Here is a 27737-nt window from a genome sequence, read left to right as displayed (position 1 = left end):
TGGGCTGCATTAAGACAAAGTTTACCACAATATATTGCTTGAACTTAGTGATCAAGCATTAGTGATCCCTCCTGCTTTCATGATCAATTAAACTAGGTCTGTCCTCTTTTGCAAATCTTTGATTAGGATGTGCCAGTCAAGGGCAGCTTGACATTCCACATGCATATAGTGAGCTTCACAAATCATCTCTGTGGAGTCATACTGATGATAGGAATATAAATGAAAATACTAAATTCAGCCCAAAACATAGGCAGAAAACTTTTACATAAACATAAAAGCTTTTCCATGTGCAACTTGGTAATGCAGAGATTACCAAGCTGTTCCATGACTAATCTACCACCACTACCAGATGGCAATAGTAACACTATAACAAAGCCCTTCAGCCCTGAGTTCATAAAAAGCCAGGCACCGAAATAGTCCAAGACATTGAAAGCTATGAAGCTTTAGGTCCTGGAAAACCAGCTTGGTGAAGCCAATTAACATCCAAGGAACGTTTTACAAAAAATGAGGCAAAAGGCCTGGAATAGGCTGTTTGTAATACCCGAAGAAGGTGAAACTTGCACTTCAATAACTGCCAAGCAAAGGGGGTGAAAGGAAGCAACATACCACCTTCGGCAGCTCCCCACCCACCACCAGGTGGCAGATCCAACATCTCAACCAGCTATCTAGCCAGCTCACACTCTCGCATGAAATCCTGTTACTGTACTATATTACTGGTACTGGTTTCTTATTAAAGAGCGATGAAGGTGAACCGAATAAGGTCTTAATTTTCTCATATAATAAGTTCATTTTGCATAAATTCACTAATGTTCAGGCTTTCCCCAGAACACAATCATTGCACTTTGTAAAGGCTGACTAGATTCCATTCAGAATTTATAGAACTTTTAAATAATCTTTGTCAAGGAATTAAAACTTGGCAGTAATATGCAAAATATTTACAACAGATTAATGTCATTTTGGCAAAATTACCTTAAACTTTAAATTGATACTTTAAAAGAAAACAGTGGGTAATCTTTTATCAATAACGTTGGGCCCAACGGTTCCCTGCAATTGGGAAGTGAACATATATTTCCCAATTCCCTTAATGATCAAATTGCATTCTTAAAACTAAAAATTTGTCAGTATATAATATTTATCAACATACAATAACAAAACCCTTAAATAACTCGTAATACACAGTTCACATATCGATGCATTAAAAATAATTACATTTCCACCCATTATCTTTGGACAATTTCATTAACCACTTAACTGCGCAGAGCTCCTTAAGGTGCCCTGAGGATTGTAAGATTTTTTATTATTATTTTTTTTTTTTTACCCAGGACAAATTTTAATTTTTTTTTCATCACCGAGTTGAAATGAAAATGTTTGGAAACATTTTGACATTATCATTAGCTGATTACAAAAACATGTCCTTAACTGCACCATGAAATTTTTACCAAAAACAGGTGCGCAGTACAGCGGTTAACAGTTATTGATAACTGTGTGGTAAGACATACCATCAACATAGTTAGTGTGCATCCTAAAACAAACTGTTGGTCTGCCAAGATCTTTCCACGTTGATGCCAAATAATCGAGCCCAACAGCAAAGAAGTACACACAGAGATCCACATCACTGGCCAGGTAACTCTCCTCATCATCGAAGTACTAGAACATTAATTTGAAATACACAAAAAATGTACAAAAAAAAATATAAAATTATCTTAAATTAAAAAACTTAAAAAATAAAATAAAAAATCCTAAACTAAACAAAATTGTTTTGTGTAACTCAACAAATTAAAAAAATTACAGGGCGATGAGTATTAACTGAACCACCGCACCACACAAATAAAGGATATTTTCAACAATGTAATTCCACTACCCAAATCCTGTTTGGGCCATTCAGTACTGTTTCTTGAGGCTGAATTAAAGCCACCTTTCAGACAAGCTACATGGGCCAGACTTTTTCACATGGACAATCTTCAACGATATATTTGTAAACATACATTCCCAAAAAGTTTTGTAAACCTACTGCCAAGTGACATCCTACCACCCATAACAAAATCAACTATCAAATAAGCCATATCTGCCTGAAAACAATTGAACAATCTTGGAGTAGAGCATTTTCGTCCAGCTACAGAAATTATTTGTTGACAGCATTTTTAACTTTAACTAAACCTTATAATTAAGATACCTGTAGGTCACAAAGACTAAGTAACTGACAAGATACCAATCAGCCATAAAGATACCACCATGGAAAATACTGTGAAGGTTCAGTGTCATGATTCCTAGTGACGGCCTCCTCATTTCATTGAAGTGGGAAAACAGGCAGATGCCAAAAATAACAAATACTGTATGATGAACTAATAAATGAACTCGTGCAGAACATCGTCCTGCACACTTTGTACTCTACTATATAAATACAAATTACAAAATAACGACCAGACCGTTACCCTCTGCGAGTGCTTCACGTACCAGTACATGAAAACGTTAGCAGTTAACAAGAGAAGGTGCCAAGCTGCAAAGACTATGGAGCACTGTTTGTCACAGAATATTCAAGGCACTAAATATCACTCAAGATATCAATATGAGAGCAAAATGACATAAAAATGTAGATAATGCAGAAGGCTGGATCATATAATAGCATGATCACAGGTTTCCATCTGAGTATGAATACAATTTTTAGCCATTTGTACCCAAAGCATCATAAACACTTTTATGAACAATGAGACACTTTCAAAATCCACCTAAAGCAGTGCATCAGTCTATGGTGAAATCTTCCAGGAAAGCAGCCTGGAAGATGGAATAATAATAAATACAGTACCTGAGAAGGGAGGAAACTATCAGGGAAAAAGCGCCAAGCCATTATGACTATATAACACTTGGAAGGGGTCAGGATAATTATTTGGGATGGGACGGGGGGCAGGAATGGTGCCCAACCACTTGGACGGTTGGGATTGAACGCCGATCTGCACGAAGCAAGACCATCTGTCTACCATCCATCCCAAGTGGTTGGGCCAGAGAAATTAATCACTGACCTGTTATATGAAATCTAAATAAACATTATACATTATCTAGCAATGCACCAGTTATTTAATTTACTTAAAATTTATAAACAAATGGTAAAAATCTGTAAATAATTTATAAAGTATATAATAAATACTTTGACTATTTACATTTGAAACTTTTTTATTTCTATGTACATTACTGTATATGGAATGTTCTGTAATTTTATCGGGCATGGACTGTATATTTTTTTCTATCTCACTGAAATTACTCCCGAAATGGCACCTGGATTTAAAAAATGTTGTCCGGTCATTAGCCAAATTTAATATTACATTGCAAATATTTCTAGTTACACACAATAAATTAATGACCTTCCACTGAATTATTTCTCGTTATAAAGACTGCATTCAAGAAATATATTTTTCTTCACATTTTTTCCTTGTTAGCAAATCTATCATACCAAGATAATAGTTTAGTTATCACCATCAAAAGTAAGCACAAAACTCTAGAGAACTATTTAGCATGGCTGGGGCATAAAACGATGAAATAAAATCCAAGATATAATTCAGGAAGCCAATGTGAGATACATACCAAGAACTAAATTGAGATTTAAATTAACAGTGATCAGCACTTACGGGGGAGTAGGATTTGCTCTCCAGTCACCTCTTTTCTAATGGTTTGGTTTGTTTGATTTTACCACATTGGAAACCTTGCAATGTTACATCCAAAACTCTGAAGTTTATAACTTGTGATATTGCATTTTCTTCAGTCGAAGTTTTATTCCTCAAGTCTGTCTCTTATTTGTCCAGTCTCTTATGCATAGCCTTTCATTTATGCATGCATTTTTACCTGCTGCTTATCACTTTTCTCAGATGGAAAATGAATCCAATGTTTGGGACAGCCAGCCAATAACTATGCATTACAAGGAAAATTTACTAAAAGAAAACCATGCATACAGGAGTTTGAAAGATTGCAAGGATCAAAGATTTAACAAATATGCAAATACTTCACATAGAAAGACATGAATGAAAAGTAAACATCTTGCCTCACAGATTAACTTGGTTAGCATGATGAATAATAATAAAACATTAGAACAGAAAATATGCTAAATCTTCCACTTCACTATATATACGCAAGTTAAATAGCTGGGCAAAATGATGGGCTGATCTCCGTTTGACACTGCCATTTTTTATGGAAAATAAAGAAAAGATTACCTATTTCTTACAGAAAATAAAGGCCAAATAACAGGCAGAAATTGAATACTGTATACCGGATCCATGCTTTATGAATGGACAAGTCAATTTAATCACGGAATATTATGAATCACAGCTGATGCACATGGATGCAGACACTAAAATAAAAGCAGGTACATTTTAACAATATACAATAATATTTGACAAGACTACCATCAACAATTATTGTACATTGACAAAACAACTTAAGAATATTTCTCAAGTAAATCATACTCACCTTCTATTAGTAGTTTTACTACTAGTCAAAACTACAGAAATACTCATTTCACTCAAATTAATTCACATATACATAATTGTATTCATATACTTATATGCATGCAATACCTGAAACAATCTACAAACACAAAACACGAGTATCAGACTGCTCAAACCTACTTTAAACAAACTTTCAACTGAAATCTATGACCAGGATACGATCGACAACAGCACATAATGGTAAGGTAAATATCAGGAGAAAACACCAAGCCAGCAAGGCTATATAGCACTTACAAGGGATATAAGGAGACAAGGATCTGGGATAAGAAAGCGGGAAGAAATAATGCCCCACTACTCAGACTGTCGGGAATGAAACACCAACCTGCAAGAAGCAAGGCCATTGCCATACCGACCAGTCCAAGTGGTTGGGTACCACACACAATGGAAAACATCCAGTAATTGGTTAATGCTGTATAATCTGTCATCATTGTACCTTGCATGATTCTTTGAGACAAATTTAAAATTAATTTATTATATATATATATATATATATATATATATATATATATATATATATATATATATATATATATATATATATATATATATATATATATATATATATATATATATATATATATATATATATATATATATATATATATATATATATATATATATATATATACGATATATACAGTATATATATATATATGGTTGTCTATATATGTATTTTATATACTATATATATATGGTTGTCTTGTTATCTTGACATGCAGCAAAATATGCATACCTTTACTGAGTCAAAAAGTCTCAGCAATCTGATGGCTACCAGATTACAGCTACAAAATGCAGGGAGGGCACAATGCTAAGGTGAAGGAGCGAGTTAAACATCTGTGTTACCTAGAAAGCTCTGATTTAACTCCAATGTAACTATAGGTCGGCCCAACATGTGCTTCCAGGTACATTGCAAGAAGTTGAGCTCTGTTTTGAAAATATCTAAAAGAAGGTCCAAGTCGGAGGCTATGAAGAACCGTTGGCGATCTACAAACTGAAAGAGGTCACATAGAAAAAAGGTAATGTATATTACACATCTGCCTAAAAAAATAAAGAAATACTATACACACATGAAGCCAAGTGAAATTTCAAACCTAAAACCCACTAGTTTGGAAGAGGTTCTTTCTTTCAAGAAAATTAAACTGGTTACTGGACCAAACTTAAAAGCATATGATACCGTGAAGAAAATAATAAAGTTGATTGATGGGATCAAACCCACATCCCTGAACTCCTCTCACACTCACAGTGGAGACAGACTCTATACACCGTTTCGTATGTAGATATGATTGAGCCCAATAGGCTCGGGAATCTGTACACCAGTTGCCCGACTGTTGAGAGGCAGGGATCAAAGAGTCAAAGCACAACTAGGAGAGTACACACAAAAGGATGCAGCTTCAATTCCATTATACAACTTTAATATTTTTCACAGATTTATCACATCTTGCAAATTACAGGTGCATAGGAAACTACACATCAGTACTATTTTATAACCTAATTTCATAGTCTTGTATCGCTATTAAAACCCTCTAGTTTGATGTTAAGCAGATGTAACTTCTGTACTGCACATATATATGTACTGCACACACACTGCCTGACAATATAACAACCAAATTCTAAAATCTTGTCTGTTATGGTACTTTAACCTAACTGTTTACAAATGCAATTAAACATTGTTTCTTCAGATGAAGCTATGTGATATCTATGAAATCTGTAAACATGAACGTTAATGACATACTGTGAAATTAATATGTTATCTGATTAGCCACAAATTCATTTTTTATGCTTTATTATATTGTGTAATATTATATCCCCAAAATGCAGCAGAATTTCTATATGACCATCAAATTCATATGCCATTACATCATTCAGATGCATTACTTCTACGAGTACAGTACCACTGTTGCAACCATTTTCTGCTTGATACCTGCTTGTTGGGGTTCTGGGAGTTGTTCTACTCCCCCTACTTCTGACTTGTGAGAGCTTGGTCCAACAGGCTGTTGCTTGGAGCAGCCCACAGTCCCACATATCCACCACAGACCGGTTGGTCTGGCACTTCTTGAAGAAAACTATATTTTCTCTTGATGTCTACGGTTGATCCGGCAATATTTCTTATACTTCCGGCAATATACTTATACTCTATTAGTATATAACACATGTTTCTTTAACATATACCTATAAAACTGAGTGTGACTATTGTGGCCATAGCACAAGGCATACAAGGGAACTAACAATCACTGATGCACTGTACATGTATATACAATATTTTTTTTTTTTGTATTTTAATATTGAGCTCCAAATTACAAAATTTTGTAAAGTCTGATTTAATACAAAACACTTCAAATATTCTGCTAGGTAATCACTTGAATTCAAAGTTGACTATCAACAGTATCGATAAAAAATTAATCTGAAAAAAATATCAGATCCAACATTTGTTGAAATAGTCTATTCATTCATATATATAATTCAAATTTATAGAAAATGAGAAAATCAGGAGTACAATAATTGTAGTCACCAAATTCTCAAATAAAAATAAATAAGGTAATAATTTTGAATCTATATAAAAAGGCTTCTTAAAAAAAAAAAGGGGGGCCACCTGGATCCCCAAGAGAGGAATTTCAAATGTAAGGGAAGAAAATTTATCCAGGTGGTGGTAGTGGAAATTTGGGGAGGACTATTTATGTTGCAAATTACTTATTTTATGATGGAGAGGATTTTGGAAGAGCCTATGACTGCTATGGGAAGAATGTGATTTGGGAATTTGAGAACCACTGCTTTAGAATGATTATAATTCTGTCCTTAAAACTTAATTCTTACCACCGCCTTCCTAATTTGCAAATATATAAAGTATGATGAAGCAAGTACGGTGACCACATGAGTGCCATTCAATTAGTTGTAAAAGCAATCAAAAGATATCCAGATGTTATTGCATTAACTTAAATACAGTTATGGTGCAGACTCTTCAAAAGTAATTATGTATACAGCTTCAAAAATATATCACCGACTTGTAGGATAAATTATTAACTGTATCAAGAACGCCAAAACTATTGGATAAGAGCTATTAATAAACCAGAAGTTGGCTTAAGCTTTGCTATTATAGTATACATAGTATTCCACCTTACAAATTCTTTTCATAAACCTCTTTAACATGTGGAATGAGAAGATATATTATTAAAAATATAATAATGCCTGAAACGCTATGCGTGTTAGTGGCTTTGCAAGTATGTAAAAACGTCAATGCAATGTACTCTCAAACAATGTACCTGCTTGTATACATATATATAAATAATTAAAATAAATAAATAAATAAATACAGACGAAGTGTTTGATTGAATGCTCTTGTACAAAAGGAAACATTGAGACAAAACTAAAAATTTATTAAACAGAATATTCTATACATTTCAATTATATTTATAAACTTTACGGAAACTTTTATGTTAATTAAGATACGAGGTTAAAATTCATCTTCACTAAATTTTAAAGAAAATTTTGGAAATATATACCAAAATACTTGTATTAACCCAAGCAAGAAAAATATCTAATACTGTAGTTGGAATTGTCACAAAAACTGTCCCCCTAATTTGCATCACACTTATTATAAATGTATTACATTACAATGTTAATGTAAATAGAAACCTTAAATCATCAAACTTTATATATCATAAAAATAATCAGATTATTTTAGACGTTTTGCAAATACTTTGCAGATCAAGCCATATGAACCCCAACATAGATTCATAACTTACCTGAGGAGTAAATGCAAAGATTCTGTCTTGAAGAGAATAAAGTTTACTGGTGGAGAGAATACCCACATCACGGCTCTGACGTCCTGAAAGCCCAAGCTTCTGGTTACGGCCTACAAATACAAGAAAATCTATATTAAAATACAGTAGACACAAATTAAAAATGAGGTTGAGATTGTGAAAAACTATGAACCATATAATTTAGCAGTTTCCACATGTAATGTCTACATGTAAGGTCCAACTGTGTACTTGAACACCAGACTATATTATGAAATGTTCATGCAAACTCTTACTTTAAATGGGTAAGGTCTCAAGTGAATCATGCTGACACAGTGAGCAAACTGCACTATGCTCTGTGCCACACTTCACGTGTGTTTAAATCAGCGTATGCAGACTCCTTCGAATACCATCTGGATCTTGTGATTCCTCACTCATTCCTTATATTTTACTAACCTTTTGGATTACTTTCTTCAACACAACAACTAGAAAACATCTAGCACCTCCTGTTTTGAACAGTGCCCCCAAAAAAGTAACAAATTAATGGTGACAATGCGAATGAAACTTCAAAGGTTTCCAGCCTGGTCAAGTACACTAATTTTTCAGAAGATATCAAGGATGAGGAATCATATTATTGTGCAAATAAAAAATTACTGACAACTTGGGTGGAAGCGCAGATTCAGAAGAGGGTGTCGCTTACCGGTAATTTGAATGTAATTTCTGCTAGGCCTTAAGAATATATAAAACCTTAGTTTAAGAGTAAGTTCCAACATCAAAAGAAGAGACTTAAGGCCTAGCAAGAGTTGGTTTCAAAATAGTATCAAATACAAACAGATTCACAATAGTAGGATTTAAGAATTGGAAATGTGTACTTTTTCCAAACAGGAATTATTTTCAATAGGTTAGGTGGGTTGGCATTGTTTAACATACTTATGTATTGAAAAGAACAGATTGGATGCTTATCAAATTGTAAGAATGGACTTTAATTACATGAATTCTAAAGGAAATGTCTGAAGTAAAATTCAATACAAATTGAAGGTAATAAATGTCATGAGAACTATGTATCAATTATATAAACATGAAATATTACCTTTTCACACTTCTTTCTGTGCTTGCCACTTACCAAGATGAGCATATAACTTTGACAACACTCTGGCTGGCTGAACTTCAATGGGTGCCACTTCAGTAATGGTCTGCACCTGAATATCAAGAGCCTGGAGCTTGGCCTGAATGCTGGAATCTTCAGCTAATACCACCACCTGCACGACCACATCTGGCTTCTTCTCAGAGCCCAGACGACGATTAAGAGGATCCAACTCGCCACATGCCAAGAACTTCTGCAAATAATATTTTTATAAACAAATTCACAAAAAAATATAAATTCTCGAATGTAAGTCATTCTCTTCTACACACAATCATTATCCTCATTACTACCCCATTTCATGGAGGGAAGCACCACCACATACTCCAACAAATCATCCACACTTGTCGTGTACAAACAAACCCAATATAATTTACTGTTCACAAACTGCTACCACCTAGCCTTGTTCAAAATTATCAAACAGTTAAGTTACTCATCCTAAGCTAATGCTATTTAGTCTTGTTCAACACAAAAATGTTCAAGGAAGCAAGTCAAGTACAAATGTTTTTCTCTGAAAACCTTCTCTACTCAAATGAAAAAAGACACATAATAAAGTTATCGCTGACTTTCAATTTTTAAAAGAATTCTTTTACAACCATTTAGGTACATAAAATAATATCATTAATATAAAACAGGAGAATTTTTTAGTTGCCCTTTGTCAAATTACTTGTCTGTTGTCTACATTTCTGTCCATCCTGGACTGAAATGTCATCACTTCCTTCATCTTCAGATTTGTGGGTTGGGTGGCCAGTTGTCTGTGTTTATGTAACATTAATTTATTTTAAACCTCATTTTAGTTAGGAAAAATGAATTATATTGTTCTTACATCTTGGAGGAGTCTACCCATGATGTAAAGACTTTGAGCCCACATAAAAGGTAATTTGCCTACAGCTACACGATCTTGTGACCCTGGCTCAAGGTACTCTGCATCCACCTTCTCAGCAGGCACCGAGTAGATCTCTGGCACAAGCCTTAAGCCATCGTCTGTGGTTACCAATAACTGGAAAATAGATATATTTAATGAAGTATATTAATAGTCGCCTCCCACTTTTATACAAGGAAACATTCAAGACACCTTGTGTTAAAGCTATCATATTATTTACCTAGGGAATTTATGGAAAAATAGGATACATTCCTAATACATTCTACAATTGAATAGAACATTCAAAGTGTGCCTTTCACTTTTGCAACCAATGTATTTATGTAATACATGGCTAGTTGTATTTATGCAATATAAGGCTACCTATCTACCCAACAGGAAGGTAGGTACTGTTATTAATTTAAAAAAATTTCCATCACACTATGTAAGGCATAAAATTTATACAAACCTCTTCAAGAGCTTCAGCATACTCCTTAACAGCCTCATCGTCACCTTGAAAACAATAATCAAGGATAAAGTAGCAGAAGAAGAGCGGCCACTCACATTCAATCTTCTCAAATACCTTAAGTTCCCATGGTTCGTAATACAACCGGTTGCCATCCTAGGAGTTGGAAAAATCAAGTTAGTCAAAATTATTTTAAAATAAAGTGTTTTAAATTAGCTATTTATATCATATTTCCCATTCAAACTTAATATGGATGAATCTGAAAACACAAGAGGCTTATTTAAAGGTGTGTGGTAGTAGTTCTCTATGATGGTGTACATGGAGTATATATTATCTAATAGTGCAGTTGACTTCATTCTCAACTTGCAATCATGGCTCCTCGGTTCAATTCCTGATTGAGACAAATGGTTGGGCACATTTCTTTTTACCTATGTTCACCTAGTAGTAATTAGGTATCTAGAAGTTGGGCAACTGTTCTGGGGTTGCATTCTGGGAAGGATCAGGTAGTTTGGTCTTAGGGGACCTCATTACAAGCCTAATGCATGTGTGTGTATATTTTATTTATATTTTATATTCTTTATATATCTACAAATTATGTGAAAAAGCTTTGTAAAATTTAGATAAAGAAATCTAGGGGTGGTTCTAGATTAAAAAAAGCTATCCCGAGGAACAGAGAACATTGCGAGGTTCTTATGGTACGCTTTCCAATTTCAGAATTGGTTTTAGATACACGATGGTGGAATACTAAAGAAATCGTTCATGACCTTTGCCAGACCAAAGTTGGAATATGCAACAGTTGTATGGTGCCCATATCTTAAGCATATAAATAAACTGGAAAAGGTACAAAGGCAACTAAATGACTTTAGGAACTGAAATACAAGAGCTATGAGAAGTCAGAAACATTAAATACGCCAAAGGTAGACAATAGAAGAAAGAGGTGATATGATCACTACATGCAAAATAGGAACAGGAATAATAAAATCAATATGGAAGAATTATTGAGACCTGGAACTTCAAAAGCAGATGGTCAAAGATTTAAACTGAACAAAGCTGCCAAGGAAATATAAGAACATTCACTGTTGCAAAGAGTGGTAAATGGTTGGAACAAGTTAAGTGAGAAGGTGGAGGAGGTCAAAACTGTCACTAGTTTCAAAGCATTACATGAAAGTGTGCTGGGAAGATGGGACACCACGAGTGTAGCTCTCATCCTGTAACTACACTTGGGTAATTACACAAACATATAAACAAAGGCTTTCTTTCCCTGACAAAACAAATTATTATAAGTTTCAGAACAGGTTGCCGACTTAACTAAACCAAGGTCTGACTACAGTTGATGGATATACATAAGGACATGTATCTCCCATTTCTCCAATCTGAAAATCTACACTTCCCCAAACTTACCTCTTTAGCAGTCTTATAACCATCCCTCAAGAATCTCTTACATCCATAACGGCCTTGTAACTTGTTCTGTATAGTCATTTTAGTTGTCTTAATAAGCAAAGGGTCATCTACAGCAAATGCTGGAAAGCTGACCACAGCAAGAAGACTGCTGTCCACCTCCTTGCTGGTACTCTCACGTGGTAGCATTGACTGCAGGTTTAAACACAAACGTTAGCTCATGATTCCTCATATCTTCTACAGAGTACAAAGTTGCTCAGTATATAATTACTACCTCTGGTAATTTCTAATAATTTATTTCAGTAACATTGAATGGCTATTGATATGTGGACTAAAAAGCTCAGTAGACAATCAAGTGAAAATTACATCAAATAGTGATCATATATAACAAAATTTCCAAAGCAGCCCAGCAATGACAAATATTAAAACATCTAGCCATAATATATAATTTTTGCCTTCTTGTATTTGTATAATAAGAATCATTTTAAATGTCACGGCAATTTGTTTTTCAAGACGAAGTTACAGCGCACACCTGCAGCACAGCTTGGCACTTCTGAGCCTCGTCAGCTAAAACATGGATGACGCTCGCTGGGCCACCACGAGCACCAAACAAATCAAGTTCATTCATAGCCTCCAATGCAGCTTTGGCAAGGCCAATACTGGAGGCATTCAACTCTGGTAGCCCATGGTTAGTCTTGTCTCCTCGTTCCCATATCCCATAATCCTGAAATATAAAAAAAAAAAAGTATATATAGTAATCAGCTTAAATACTATGACACTACATGTATCATTATACCCGAGCCCTGGCACTGGCCAATTCAATGCCCTAGTTAGACACTAAAATCAGCCACGTCCCCCCGTTATGCTTTGGGTCCCTGAAGTAGAGTCGGGATCGTGTTCTTGATGCACAATTGAGAATTCCGGATTCGAATCCCGGGTGGAACAAAAATGGTTGGGCACATTTCCTTTCACCTAATGCCTCTGTTCACCTAGCAGTGAGTAGGTACTCAGGAGTTAGTCAGCTTGCTGTGGGGTTGCATCCTCGATGGGGGAGGGGGTCAGTAATTCGTCCTTGGGAAGGGGGGAACTTGATAAAAGCCAAAACGTATATGAACACACTCTTGACTTCCTGTCCCCCCAACAACAAATTAATTATTATTTGCTCATTCCTTGGAAACTTCCGAATATAAGATCAGATATTAATATGCAAGGTAGTATATACTTTCAAAAAGTTTTGGTGGCATTTTCAATTAATTTGAATATACAGTGCTGTACAAGTACAGTACAGAACTTGGCTTTGATGGAAGGATACTGACTGTTTCCTATGGTACAAGCCTCAATGCCTCGACTTTTACCCATAACACACATTTCTGTCTACCAGTCATCCTACAGTTTAAGGGCTATAAATCAGCATGAAAATGAAACAACGATAATTCAAATTTCCTTTGTGCTACCTTTCAACATGTATTTGAATATATTTAAAAAGTTCTTGGCATTATGACTTTATTATATCCAATAATGCACGTGCTATAGGCTTTTTAAGTGCAGTTGGCCTGTCAACAGTGATTGGCCAGTATTGGTCGACACTACTATAATATTTGTTTACAATATACACCGAGTGCATAATTCTTAATATCAACAAAAACTAAAAAATAAAACATCATTTTTAAAAGAACAGTTTGTAAGATAATGTTAAATAGTGGTGCAAGTATCTAGAATTTAATGTCTTTATAAAGCCCCAAGTTATGCTTAGCATAACTGGGACACTGAAGCCTCTAATTCCATATACTACACATGTAATTCCATATACAGTACTGTACACATTTATTGAAAAAGCGTAAATATACATCTCACTTACTGGGATACAGTATGCTGACTCAATATAGAAGACCAAATTCTGTATGAAGGAAACCTCATCTAGGTTGAAAATAATCTGTAACCCTGCAAGAGAAAACCAACTTATTAATACTCATAATTTCATCTCGCACTTGATATTAATATAAATTATAACAAAACTTCTTAGAACAAATGTTTGAAGCTTTGTGATGGACTTACCAGAAGCTGTCATTTGAGCTAAAACAAGTAAGAATAAAGATGTAGCATCAATCTGCAAGTGACCCCACTCATTATCCCTCACTACAGCTTGACCAGTCTTAGACGAATACTTGGCATGAAGAGAATCAATAGGTGCTTGAGTATGCTTAAATTTCTCAACCTTGTCCTTTTGCTGCATCATACACGTCAGGAGCCCACGCATCAACTTTACGCAACTCTGAAATGGAGTGATATAAATACAGTACATAAAATATTCTTTCAAATATATTTTAAAAGTCCTAACTTGCACCTTTGCATGAAATGCATTTCATTTGACTGTATTCTGAACTCATAATCCTCTGAAGGTGTGGGGAATATTCACACCTTATTAATTTGCTGTATCAAACTACAATAATTGAACATTCAACAAACACACATGCCAAGAAAGTTGTGACAAGGTTTTGGTCTGCCCTGGACCTTTAGGTTATTGTGTATTACTCTCTGTAAACCAAGTGAAATCCAAGTCACTGAGAACTGTGTTCTTATTCTCTAAAACAGGAACTCTCTACCATGGCTTTTCTATCTGTAATATACCAAATGTCAACACCAAACATATGCCAGCATCCTTACACCCCCCACCCAATTTGAATCAATTTGTTTGTTTTCTTTAGTTTTCCAAGGGAGACTACTCACTATTTCCATACTTGCACACGAATAATCTTATCTACAACATACCTGTTCAAGTTCATAGGTTTTAGCCCTATCTTCATCCAGATCTGCATTCTTTTTGTATGCCATGGATAACCCCCAAACAGCCAATATGGAATAAAGGTTATCACGAACCCAAGCATGGTGGTTTTCATTGCTAGCCGGCAGGAGTCCAGTCACCGCATCCTAAAAATATTACAGTACAAATCTAAATCTGATATAGTTATAAATACACCAATGTTGCAAGCATACATATTAGCAGTACAGTACCTGGTCATTCTTATACAAAATGTAAACAGAAGTTTTACTTTGTAAAACGACAATCCAGTACGTACTACACCGACACCTCTCACATACTTTACCAACAACTTTGTGCTCTGCCTCTGTGTCGTTATATGAAAAATCCTGAGTCAATTATTACTGATTTTAAAGAAACAAATTGTAAGGGGGATAGGGGGGGGGGAGACTTTGCCAAATCTTGACTGCCACATAGAGGGTTGGCTTTGTGATTTAGCCAAATTGACTTGTGTATATATATTTATATACTTTGTCCCTTCTCTTTTTAATTTGTTTCCTAAATGATCAGCTTTTCGTCCTGCCTGAAGTACTGACATTATTATTATTAGCGATATTATAATTATTATTATTATTATTATACGTAGTTGGAAACCGATTAACATACAAAAAGCCAAATCAATTGTCTAGTTAGGTAAGGTTTTCGTCTTATTTACATAAGCAATAAATTAGGTAATATTAATATGCACCCCAAGTAAGCAATTTGCTTTAAAACAACTTTTACAAAATAAAATAACGTAGGTTATTAATAGTGGAATTTTGCCCTACCAAAAATACGTCTAAGCCGATGGGTTTTAGTCCTCCTTACAATTGAACTATTAAAATGGCAATAGCCTTACTTGATGTCTTAGGATAGTCCGGTATACTATGCGATGATAGTAGTCAAGCCTTACGCCAGAGTTGCTCCTGCTCCTCATGTTTACTTATATTATGAGAGACGTGTGTAACCTTATCATCCTAGTCCTCAACTCAGTCTCAGCTGAGATAATATAACACTTTAAAACGTCTGAAGTCTCGGAGGTGTAGAGCATCGTTACGGCTTTTCGACACTCTTCTTGAAACGATTCAGGTCGTGGATTCAAGTCTTTATAATACATAATGTGATCAAAATTTGTATATCTCGAGTCAGTTTCATATGTTTTAACTCATTTACTTTGCAATAGAAAGAAACTTAAAAAGTTAGTAAGAATCATTTCCCAAAACTGTGTCTTACAAGTGATAATTTGAGTTAGTTTCTCGCCCAGCTCTACAGGAGGATCAACGTCCCTTAAGGAGTCTTGAGCTGCCATTTTAGAGAATTTTGATAGTCTATAGCTACCACGGGGAGAGGGAGAGAGTCAAGGACATAAAGGGCATATTTTTACTTATTCTTTCATCCCGGAAATTATTATATGCCTATCTATACATTCCGAAATATTACATAGATGATTAAAATTATTATCAATAAACTATGCATGTTAATATTTCTATGAATTTCAATATGTGGCGCCAATTGCAGACGACGTTAATATCAGCTGTCTGATTCAGCGATGCCATGTAATTTCCTGCTATTATCTTAACAATATATTGATAAAACTCTAACATGGCTTGAAAATATCGTAGATTAGAATAATATATTGACAAAAATAAGGATGATAAATTTAATAATACAAAACTATTTCACCGTTTCTGCAATCAGAGGTTATGATATTACATGAAATCCATAGCCTCCATATATTATGATTAAAAAAAATTTAGTTGCCGTGATATAAAAAATAACTTTAAGTATATCTTCAAATTATTTAATAAAATATCAAATGAATATATATGAATTAGATGATAGTTGATATTTTGGTGTTGGTAATAGTGGCAAGACGTAAACAAATACTTAAAGGACACGTGTTCAGTGACTTCTGTGGTCACCTCAATTACATTTTCCTGCCACAGACAACCTACAACACTCTTCTGCCTCGGCAGCTGTATACTTCGCCATACAGCCACTGACACGAGCCTACTAAACCCTTGAGCAACAGACGCACGCCTACCACAACCTCCAGCCACAGACATAAGCATAGTACACGTCCTCCAACCACAGGTATAGTCATAGTACACGTCCTCCAGGGACAGACATAAGCATATTACACGACCTCCAGCTACAGACATAAGCATAGTACACGACCTCCAGACATTAGCATAATACACGTCCTCCAGCCACAGACACAAGCATACTATACCCTTCTACCACAGATGCCAGCATACACAATTCTGCCATAAGGAATGTGTTGATATCCTCTACGATTACTTCGTGTAGAGTGATGGATTTGGGAAACTGTTTAAGTTTGATTATTTTTATCATTTTTTGTCATAATTGTTATACAGATGACAGCCAAGTCCAAGGGCAGCACGAAAAATCTGTTTCAACTCGAGTTAAAATTTGTATCCTTTTTATACATTGTAACTTTAGCTTTATTTTACTTTGTATTACTTTATAATAGCTATAATATTATATAATAATAATAATATTATAGCTATAATATTATATAATAATAATAATATTATAGCTATAATATTATATAATAATTATAATAATATACTTCTAGTAGCTTTTTATTACTTTAGCTTTATTAATATTTACCAGTCTACGTGGTGTAGTGGTAAGACACTCGCCTGGCGTTCTGCGAGCGCTTTGTCATGGGTTCGTATCCTGGCCGAGGAGGATTTACTGGGCGCAAATCCTTAACTGTAGCCTCTGTTTAACGCAACAGTAAAATGTGCACTTGGTTGTAAAAACGATTCTTTGCAGGCGGGGATCGTATTCCAGGGACCTGCCCGAAACGCTACACGTACTAGTGGCTGTACAAGAATGTAACAACTCTTGTATATATCTCAAAAAAAAAAGTATTCAAATAAGGTACACATATTCATCAACTTAATTTACATCATTTAATAATTTCATGATCTCTTATGGGTAGGAAGACTATGACAATCTTTTTAACAGGCTGAGAGCTTTACCTTGCTGCAGCTCATCTTGAGCCTTACCCTACTAGTTTTCTGTGGAACATAACCCACAGATTAACTCAGTGCCCAGGGTTCGAAGCTGGCCAAAATCACTCATGGCAAGCATGCTACCACTGTGCTGCATCACTAAGATAGTTTTAAGTTTAAAGAGGCATAAGTACAATAAAGATTGTTTCTCTACTTTTCTATGTACAATTTGTATAGTAATGCTTAATATTGTGTATCCGTCCTTAATCGAGATGCAGTCCAAAGTTTGTTCCAGCAGCGACGAACGGAACACAAAGCTGCTGCTGAAACCATAATGAACTTGAGAGATTTTATAAAACAGCAAAAGATGGTGGATATTGTTGCTAGAAAAGCATTCGAGGTCAGTACCATTTATACATTTTTGTAATCATTTCCATTATAGGTTTTAAGCCAACAGATTATAATGTGGTATTAGTAGTAGCACTGTACAGTACAGTACATTGCTGTATTTAAAGAATGGTAGTACAGTACTGTAGAGTGGTTGTAAAGTATTATGCAAGCTTTAGGTAAATATTTGTTTGTATGTGATCTCAATACATCACCAAAGATATTTAACTGATCAACCTAGCCCTAGCCCTTGGAAGTGGGGAGTACAGTCAATATATCTTGGTCAATCCTGGATGTCTTCTCCAGCATAAAAATACACGAAGGAGGGAGTTTAATATGGTCCAGTGTATTCCACACTTTTTGCTTTCTTGTAAATGTTAATGTATATTTTAGTTTGCAATTCACATTTTTTTTTAATAAAATTCATCCTTTAAAAATTTTCCCATAAAATTTCTCATTGGCATGTAATATGTACCTCCTAAGTGAAATTACCACGCAGTAAAATTCATATGTAATAATATATTAAATGTAGATATGTTTTTACAGTACTGTAATATCAAATTAGACAACCTTGAGAAAATCTACATGGTGGGTTTTACTTTGTGTTGAGCATCTCATATGCATCTTTTTAATTTTGAGAATAGTTTTTAGTCTATCATTGTATATAATGAAGTGAAGTCTACTTAACTATAATAATTTTTTTATACAGTATTAAAATTAAGGATACTTTCACAATAGGTTTTGGAACAAAGTCAAGTGACATTAAGAGAGGCTGGCTACATCCCAGGCATGGATTTTCCTGAAGAGGAAAAGGTGCGGGATGGTAAGTTTTGAATGGCTTTGTTGCATGTGTGTTGTTTATCAAGGTATCGGAGAGATATTAACATTTTTATTTTGGAATACAGTTGCCATCAGTTTCCGATATTCATGCTCGTACATTTCTGCACGAAATGTACAGAAATATGCCTCAGAGATTAATAGTCCAGTTTTAAATTAACATATTGTAAAATAATGATATGAATAATATATGAAAGTAATAATTTTTGTCAGGGACAAGGAAGCCTGTGTGTACAGTATATATATACTTTAAGGTTGTATTGAGGTCCTCCCATGTTCGAACTACTGACCCCTCCCCAGGATGCAACCCCCACAACCCCTAACTCCTTGGTATCTGTCTCTGTTGCTAGGTAAACAGAGGATTAGGTGAAAGAAAATGTGCCCAAACATTTTTATCCCTCCCAGGATTCCCAGTTGTGGGTAGAGAATGAAGCCAACTGTGAGATACTGTATACAAACCCTCCATCTCCCATATTAAATTAAACACGGCTTACAGGTACAGTACTGTATTGTCTTGAGACCATTAGACACCTGACAACAATGAAGCAACCTGTTCTCACTATTTAATTAACAAGCATAAACTAAAGTTTTTAGTAATTTTTGCCTAACCAATACAGAATGGACCTTAGCAATCCACCAAACCTATCAAAGCTGATGTTCACTAGTCCAAAAAAGCATCATTATTATAATGCTCTACATTTTACAAAAGTCTTTTTTTGGCAATTTCCTAAAATACCTGATGATCCAAATACTTGAATTCAGCAAGCAAAACTTCAGAGACAGTTCTTCTATAATACAGGTGTATTTGATTGTGAACTAGATACTATTGTTGTAGAGATTTGGTTGTGAAGAGATTTTAACATTCATGTGCAGTCTATCTATGTCATCGACACTTAGAGAATATACTATACATGCCAGGAATAAATGCATATGCATATTACCATTGGCCTCTCAACAGGGAAGGGATTAGAGATCAATCCAGTACCGAGATAAACGGCTCTCATCAAAAAGATCACAAAATTCTTGGCCTTCCTCTGAAACATGTTTGGCAATTGCTGAACCAAACCTAATTTCTGCTAACATGCTAATGACATACAGTCTTTAGCAATTTAAAGACTTAAATGCTAAAGACTGTAGCATTTAGCACAAGGAGGCCCATGTCTCCCACCACCAGGTGGAGGCATGGGCCACCCAGGATTCAGATAAGACTACCCCACTTGCCTGGCACATTGAAGGATATATTTTTGTTCCTGCAGAGATTGCCATCATTTCTCTTGTGTTCAGTTTTTCTTTGATTTGGTAGGTCATGTGTATTGGGCTCCCAGCTAAAATGTTTTCATTGTCTTGTTCTTGCACTCTGTTTCAACCTGTCCAGAAATAAAGTACTCGATGCAATGAAATTAACCTTTCTGGGTGGCACCTCAGTAGCTTCTCATCATTGCCGTCTTTTTATTTTTCCATGGCATTAGATTGTTGGCAGAGATTTGTGTCAGTAGTTGGGCAATTGCCAAGTATATTCTAGAGGATAGTAGGTAGTTTCGTAACTTTTTTTTTATGCTTTTATGGCTACTTCCCTAAGAACTGGGTTTGTCACTGATTCCGTGCTCCTCACCTCGTGGAGGAAGTTTATATAGGCCCTTGTGGGTGAAGTGTGTCACAGGAGCCTGGTATGTTCAATATATGCTTTTAGTGGCATAAGCTGAGGGAAGTTACTGAGGTACGTGCCCAGAAAAAGAGCATTTTAATACATTTCACTATTTTTGTTTTCAGCTTTGTCTCAGACCTTGGAAAATACAGCTTTTATGGGTGAGCTGCTGTTGCATCTCCCAGACATAATGCATGACCTTCTGCAAGATAATAAGCCTTGGAAATTGATCTTTACATGGGGGGCATTCTTTGCAACACAGTCCAAATTCCTGGATAAGAATACAAACAAGTTCATTCATTTGGTATGTATCATTAAACATTTAACTGTGCAAAATTGGAGTACTGTATGTGTATAGGAAGTACTGTATAGTGTGTGGTATATGAAAGGAAGAATGAAAGAATATGGAAGAATGTTTTACTACATATTTTAAGTTAAGGTAAAGAGCTATGGTAATGGTGTCTTTGTAAAATGTATCCAAAACAGGTTTAAAACTTGGTGGGTTAGTATATAAGCACCACCTTGAGTTTATTTCAACCATCCACCATTCTGTTGAGAAATATTTCCTGTTATGTTCTCTTCACCATCTTTTCTGTAATGCACAGCTGTAGTTTTGGGTCATTTCACCTACATTATTGCAACTTGTTCTCTACATATAAACTCTAGTTTTGTTCATTTTTGGGTTTATTTATTTATTTATTTATTTTTTTTGGCATTATTGTTTTTCAATTTGGGTGTGGCCAGGCATTGCCTCCTAATAGTGGTTTCAGTAGAGGCGGCTAGACAGTCTAACCACTAGTTCCCGTGTTTAGTGATCACCTGTGATATCAAGAGTGGGGCTCAGAAGATCTTTTGAGTTTTATGGATTAACTTCTGGCTATTTCAGGCTGGAGTGTGTATTCTCCAGTGGTTCATTTGAACTTCTATAACCCTACAGGGATGTTTGTAAATTACAATATACACATGAGTATATTTTTAACTACCTGTACTGTAATTCCAGTGCCGAGCTAGGTCCTTGTTGCATTACGTGTATATGGAGTCATGCTGATAAAAGTTGTCACAGGAGTGACAACCCACTCACTGAGTGGGGTCTGAAAGGAACTAAGTTAGGTTATGATAACATGAGGAGCAGAGCATAATAAACATCGCCTTGTTTCTACAACAGTGCATGCAATGTTTTCTAAGCTCCATATGATTTAACAAATATTTCTTATTTTAAACAAGCTGTGTTGATTACTTTCCTGCACCTATTAAATGTCAAGGAACTCTTGTTGCAAAGAAAGGTGAAGAAATGAAGAACCTGATGTTAACACTGCAAACAAAATTTAAAACATCACAGGCTTTTATTATTTTGTATGTGCTGTGGAGGGAGAAGAAAACTGAAGAGTTATAGAGAATGCAGTAGACCAGTTACTTATTCATGATAAGCTAAGACTAAGCTAACCTTTATTTTTGTTTTATGAATTGTGTTAAATAAATACAAGTTTCCAAAACTTGTATATATTTCATGTACTACACTCTTAATTGTTTAATTTGCACAGTATTTGAACGCATGTACCACCACAATGCAAGGGCTGATAATACTCTAGCTCCACCCAAAAATTATCAGTACTGTTGACAAATTAGGATTCAGTTCCTGAACCGATTACTGTGTGCCTCTGTAATCCTTTCCACCACCGACCATGGGATGGGTATGGGGTGCATAATAATCATAAAGTAGTTATTGTGCTGTATTGCTCTATTCTGATGTGCCATATCTTGCAAAAGCCTCATCATACTGACCTAAAACATACAACACTTAGAAAACTGAGATTCGTATTGATATTGGGCAGTGTCCCAAGAAATAATTTCTAATTATTTTAGTGTAAAATATTCTAGAATTATACCAATGTGTATAATAGAAGCAAAGTTAACCCTTGCACTGCTCACCTATTTTCGGCAAAAACGTCTTGGTGCAATTGTCAAGGACATATTTTTGTTATTTTTACAAATGTTCAGGTAAATTTAATGTCAAAATGTTTCCAAAGTCAACTATTTCCATTTCAAAACACAAATAGTAATGAAAACATTAAAAAACATTAAAATATAGCCAAATTAAAAAACAAAAAGCACAACTCTCTGAGCGCCTAAAGGCGCTTTGCGCAGTGCAGTGGTTAAAGAAAGACTGTCAGAGAAAAAAGCCTGCCACCAACCCCCTCTATACTTCAGCAAGCCACCATTTATTACCAATATTTCATGTTATTGTGAGATGCCAGGCTTTTAATAACTAAGGGTATTAGTCATAAATTCTGTACTGTAGTTAAATATGAAAATTACTAATGTCCACTATTTCATTTTAATTGGTACTGTAGTTTAACCTTTCAGCATGTTTCATGCTCAGTCTTTCAAGTTCAGTATTTGTAAAGTATTTGGAAGTCCCCAATGGAGACAGTATTCAAGTTAAATCAATGTTAAATTTGTTTATTCAGCAATGATTCAAATTTGAATTAACATTACACATGGATATTGAGCTGATTAGGTCTTCATTCTTGTTTTTCAATTAATATATCATTGTTAAATCAGTTAAATTTAGAATTAATATCTAGACAAAAGTCTGGAAAAGTAATGGAACGTAACATCCACACAGGTATCACAGGAATTAGGGATTGTAGAAAAAGATGCCCTGTACACCAACCCATACTCCAAGAGGACTACCCAACAAATACAAGGAGGTTCTACAGGAAATGGTCTGCCACCCTCCAACAAAGGCAAAAAGAAAAAGAAATTCAAAAAGGGTCCACAACTTTCTAGGCAATTTGGAGATTTATGATAGCTTATAACATTGTTTCAGTTTATTTATTATGTCAGTACTCAACATAAGAATATATTGCAATGTTGCTGCTGAATTATTATTCTTATCCTTAATTTGAACTATGAAGAGACAGCAATAATTTATACATGAATGCTACATAAAAATATATTTTTATCATTAAATTTCATGGTCTACAGTTGTTTTCTTTAATAACCTTGGAATGTTATAATGCCAAATATGAAATACACAAAAAAAATGATACAGTAATGTAGAAAATATTAACAATATAAAAAATAAAGTACAAAAATATATTGCCACACTTATTCCCAAGGCCAGATTAACCATTAGTGGATATCATGCCAAATAGGTTGGTGGGCTCCAATTTGAGATTCATGACCCTCACTTTCAAAATTTTTAAAATACAGGTACAATATAGGTTGGAATGCAATTGCATAACTTAGCAATTTTATTTAGGAAGTCAAGCCTAGTCTCAGGCCGAGCTCTGGGAGTAGAACTCCCAGAACCCTCTCCAGGTGTGTGGGAGAATTTACGAAGCAGTAAGTGAATGGCTGATATAAACACAGCTTTACACCAGTGTTGTACAACTTCTTGAATGTTGTTACCTGTATACTTAAATGGGGTCATATAGAAGGTCAAGGTGTGAAGTTAGTGTTACAGTAATAAATGGGGGTTGTTCCGGTCAAATATGCTCAAAAATACATTCATACATAGGTAAGTATACATGAAGGCAAATGGGATGAAATGGAGCAGGAGCTTGATTATGTACATGTAGAAAAAATATGCAAAGGTATTATGGAAGACTCATGGATAGTTTAGATAAATGTTTGTGGGGTCAAATTTGGCACAACATTGCAATATTGTGCAAAATGTGGGTAAGTAGGTGATGGGCTTTCTAACCAAGTGCAATAAGACAGTTGGGAGGGAGGGGAAGTAAAATTATGATAAAGATTTGGTAAAAGATAAAATGACATTAAATTTAAAATGGGTATGTGCTGTGTTAGGAACAAAACACTGAAAATTGAAAATGTGTGGTTACAAGATAATGGAAAGGGGAGTGTACGATTGTGAAAATGTCAGGTTATTTTTAATGAAAAGGGATGTATGGAAAATATTATTGCATAAAGATGGACCAAGTGATGTGAGAGAAGAAATATGGAAGATAATGGAAAGATTGTATGGGAAATGAATACTGTACCAATTACTGCTTTTTAAATCATAAATTTAAGAGCAATGAATTGGTACATTTCTTACAAAAGATATTATGTTATACAAAGGTAACATACAGTCCAGGTAAGGTAAAATAGAGGGAAGGCTGTTGGGGCATTTGTTGACATGTCCAATATTACTAATGGTGAATACATGTATTCAAGACCAACTTGCCAATGGTAAAAAAATGGCAACTGTAAAAACATTTTAGAATTACCAGAGGTTGTAGAAGGCCAGTGGAATAGTCTAATATTTTACCTAATCTTTAATTTCAGGCTTTCTTTCACTATCTCAAATCCATATACTGTACTAAGACACTACTCATTTTCTCTGGTCAGAAAATCTGCCATTTACTCACCCAAATTTTGCACAACATTGCATAATTGTTTAACCTCGTAAACATTCCTCTTATGACCCTCAAAGCTTTGACATCTGTCAATATATACTGTATGCTGTATACAAACTCCTTTGCTCAAAGAAAGTATTTAATAGTACAAACCCCCCCAAACACACATCTACCAAGAATAACCAGCTCTCATTTACACCTGGCACACTCCTCTCCAACATCATGTCAGCGTTCATTCTATGCCCATACATTCATATTCCCCAGCACAATAACCATGCTATCATCTTGTAGTTTCAGTCAATCATTAAAGTCCAACATATGTTTGCATTAACACACTAATACCCCAACTAAAAGCAACCCCTCTGAAATAATTAATAATTCATTGTCGGGGGACAGGAAGCCAGAATGTATTCACACACGTTAGGCTTACATTGAGCCCCTCCCCCCCCTTCTGCCTAGGATGCAACCCCAAAACAAGCTAACTCCTGAGTACCTACTTACTGCTAGCTGAGAATCCTCCAGTTTGAATTCACTTCAATGAAGAATCCTCCAGTTATTGTCATACGTCACATTGTGAGATTTTATCAACTTACAAGTTTAACTCTTCCTTCTGTGCATATTTCAATGTGAACTGATATCTAAATTGACACCGAGCCAGATATTGAAGCAAAGCTTTAGCTACGGTAAGCTAAACTAAATTGACCCATAAATAGCATTATTCCCAGCATGTAAACCATGCTCAAATAACTTTTAATTAACAGAGGATTAATATCATCCACAGTGATTCATCTTTACATAACATCATTTGCCTAGCTTTGTCCAGAAAGGGGTTACAAGAAGAGCACCCTTCTTTGGAGAAAGCTGCTCAATGACATGAACACATTTCTCAATAAATAATTTAACAAATTTATCTCAAATGCTATTCTCGGGATAGTTTAGATTAGGTTGTGTTAGCCTGGGTTAGGTTTGTTTAGATTGGGTTACACTACATCATGTTGTGTAACTTAAGTTGGTTAGTTAAAAAAACAACACAAGGAACATACTATAGGTGATATCTCCAAACAGCAGAAGCAGCATCAAGAAAACTCTCATTAGTAGCATCAATGGCAGTATTTGGATGGACAATGATATAACTGCAGGTTAGTGGATGTTTTCATAAAAGATCTATATTGTTTTATAATTTTCAATAAATACATAACACCATGATAAAGATCAAGTAGTTTCATCATAGTCTTTGAACAAATTAATGTTTATTAAAATTTTAAAACACCATCACGGCTATAAATATGAGACGCAAGATTATATAAAATAATGGCGAGCACCGAGTGTGGAGCAGCAGCCCGTCCTCTCGAGATGTCACATCATCACAAAAATGACGTACTAAATTCTCCGAACCTAACCTAACCAAGAACCCACAAATAAAAAATGAGACAGTCGGTCAATTATCCAAACCGCAATGATTTATAGTACAGTATGTACATCTTATTTTGAAGTTGGGAATTTATAATTCAAAATGCAATGTACAGTACTATTCGAGAGGACAGGTTGGGTGGAAAACGGCACGTTTCAAATATAAAGGTAGTCAGGGAACCTCGAGGGATATTCTACTACAAAAACTGACACACAAGCTTTAACACTAGAACCAATGAAATTTTACTTTTTTTTTTTAAGTACAGCTTCTACTATTTTTTTTTAGTTGTATTTTTACATTGATTTTTCACATTACAGCAATGTGCTAAATAAAATCTGGAATTTGTCTCGGGCTAAACAGCCTCTAGCTGTGAGAACCACGGACAAATAATTTACTTTATGACCACAAAACGGTACAGTACTACCCAGTGGGCACAATATTCAAGAGCAATGCCAATTCAACAGCGAATCAATGTCATCAAAGCCGATTCAATGCTGAATTAACATTAAAAATGTTGATTCAATGTCAAACCAACGCCACTTGAATATTGTGCCCACTGGGTAGGTACACGAGGATATCTAAAAATTTCCTTCAACTTCTTTTAGTTAAAGACTTACACATTTTCAGCAAGAAATAATTAAGGGCATTTTTGTTTTGTTAAGCCAGTAACAATTGGTATGTTTATGAGTAAGCTATACTTCAAGTTCACATGAATGTGTTTAATTTCTAAGACAAAAATTTAAGTATTTGAATTTTTACAGTACTACTTTATATAGCAAAATACACATTTTTCAGTCTGTTACTTATTGAGAACCTGATCATGATGCCTGTGGGGTTGGAGGAGATTAATTCAGATTTAGATAATCTTATTACGACACCCAACCCACAAATCTGAAAATATAGAAAATGACATTTGGTCCATCCAGGACCACTATAAAGTTGTGTAATGGTTCAACTTTATAATGGTCCAGGACTGACAGAAGCATTGCCACTCTCTGTTTTCAGATTTGTGGGCTCAGTGTGTAATTTTCAGCCATGTTATTGTGCCTTGGGTCCTGCATAATGTTATTAAACTATAAGTATATCCTGCAACATCCATTATAACTGCTGAACAAAATTAAAAGCTTCCTTGTAATAGTAGTACTGTACTGTATATGCTTTACACGAGTCAAATTTTGTACTTTAAACATGCATATTAGCAACTTATAAAATCTTGCCTTT

General features: G+C 34.9%; 2 protein-coding genes across 7 annotated transcripts in view; one reads left to right on the top strand and one right to left on the bottom strand.

The window, feature by feature from the left end:
* Positions 1-15906, bottom strand: part of LOC123769856 (probable phosphorylase b kinase regulatory subunit alpha) — an 88369-nt gene extending 72463 nt beyond the window's left edge. For 2 of the 3 annotated variants that reach the window (XM_069301228.1, XM_069301229.1), the window contains exons 1-10: positions 15748-15906; positions 14861-15019; positions 14147-14363; positions 13950-14032; positions 12630-12815; positions 12095-12289; positions 10697-10849; positions 10195-10368; positions 9351-9564; positions 8234-8343 (exon numbers count right to left, since the gene is read on the bottom strand). In XM_069301228.1, the coding sequence (XP_069157329.1) occupies positions 8234-8343; positions 9351-9564; positions 10195-10368; positions 10697-10849; positions 12095-12289; positions 12630-12815; positions 13950-14032; positions 14147-14363; positions 14861-15019; positions 15748-15825 (1569 nt within the window). In that variant the 5' untranslated portion in view covers positions 15826-15906. Of the gene's footprint in view, positions 1-8233; positions 8344-9350; positions 9565-10194; positions 10369-10696; positions 10850-12094; positions 12290-12623; positions 12816-13949; positions 14033-14146; positions 14364-14860; positions 15020-15747 lie in introns of all 3 variants that reach the window. The other variant, XM_069301227.1, reaches the window with a different exon arrangement.
* Positions 15907-16741: 835 nt separating this feature from the next.
* Positions 16742-23728, top strand: LOC123769859 (coiled-coil domain-containing protein 134). Of its 4 annotated transcripts, XM_045761246.2 has the most exons (6): positions 16743-16982; positions 17267-17323; positions 18151-18272; positions 18998-19082; positions 20867-21045; positions 23368-23728. In XM_045761246.2, exons 3-6 carry the CDS (start codon positions 18207-18209, stop codon positions 23548-23550), a joined length of 513 nt encoding a protein of 170 aa, XP_045617202.2. In that variant the 5' UTR covers positions 16743-16982; positions 17267-17323; positions 18151-18206; the 3' UTR covers positions 23551-23728. The 4 variants fall into 4 exon arrangements, with proteins under 4 accessions (XP_069157326.1, XP_069157324.1, XP_045617202.2 ...); XM_069301225.1 differs by lacking the exon at positions 17267-17323 and having other exon boundaries at positions 16742-16982; positions 18171-18272; XM_069301223.1 differs by having other exon boundaries at positions 16742-17323.
* The last annotated feature ends 4009 nt before the right edge of the window (positions 23729-27737 follow it).

The sequence above is a fragment of the Procambarus clarkii genome, chromosome 45, assembly GCF_040958095.1.
Source record: "Procambarus clarkii isolate CNS0578487 chromosome 45, FALCON_Pclarkii_2.0, whole genome shotgun sequence".
Taxonomy (NCBI): domain Eukaryota; kingdom Metazoa; phylum Arthropoda; class Malacostraca; order Decapoda; family Cambaridae; genus Procambarus; species Procambarus clarkii.
The sequence above is the reverse complement of the archived record's forward strand: the minus strand, read 5'-3'. Positions and strand labels throughout refer to the sequence as shown.

Excerpts from the sequence above, each read along its gene's own strand:
- LOC123769859 (XM_069301223.1), top strand. The coding sequence starts at position 17,203 with ATGGATTTGGGAAACTGTTTAAGTTTGATTATTTTTATCATTTTTTGT. Across the intron at positions 17,324-18,150 it reads TTCAACTCGAGTTAAAATTT|TCCAAAGTTTGTTCCAGCAG; the intron begins GTATCCTTTTTA and ends ATCGAGATGCAG. Across the intron at positions 21,046-23,367 it reads CAAACAAGTTCATTCATTTG|GTATCACAGGAATTAGGGAT; the intron begins GTATGTATCATT and ends ACATCCACACAG.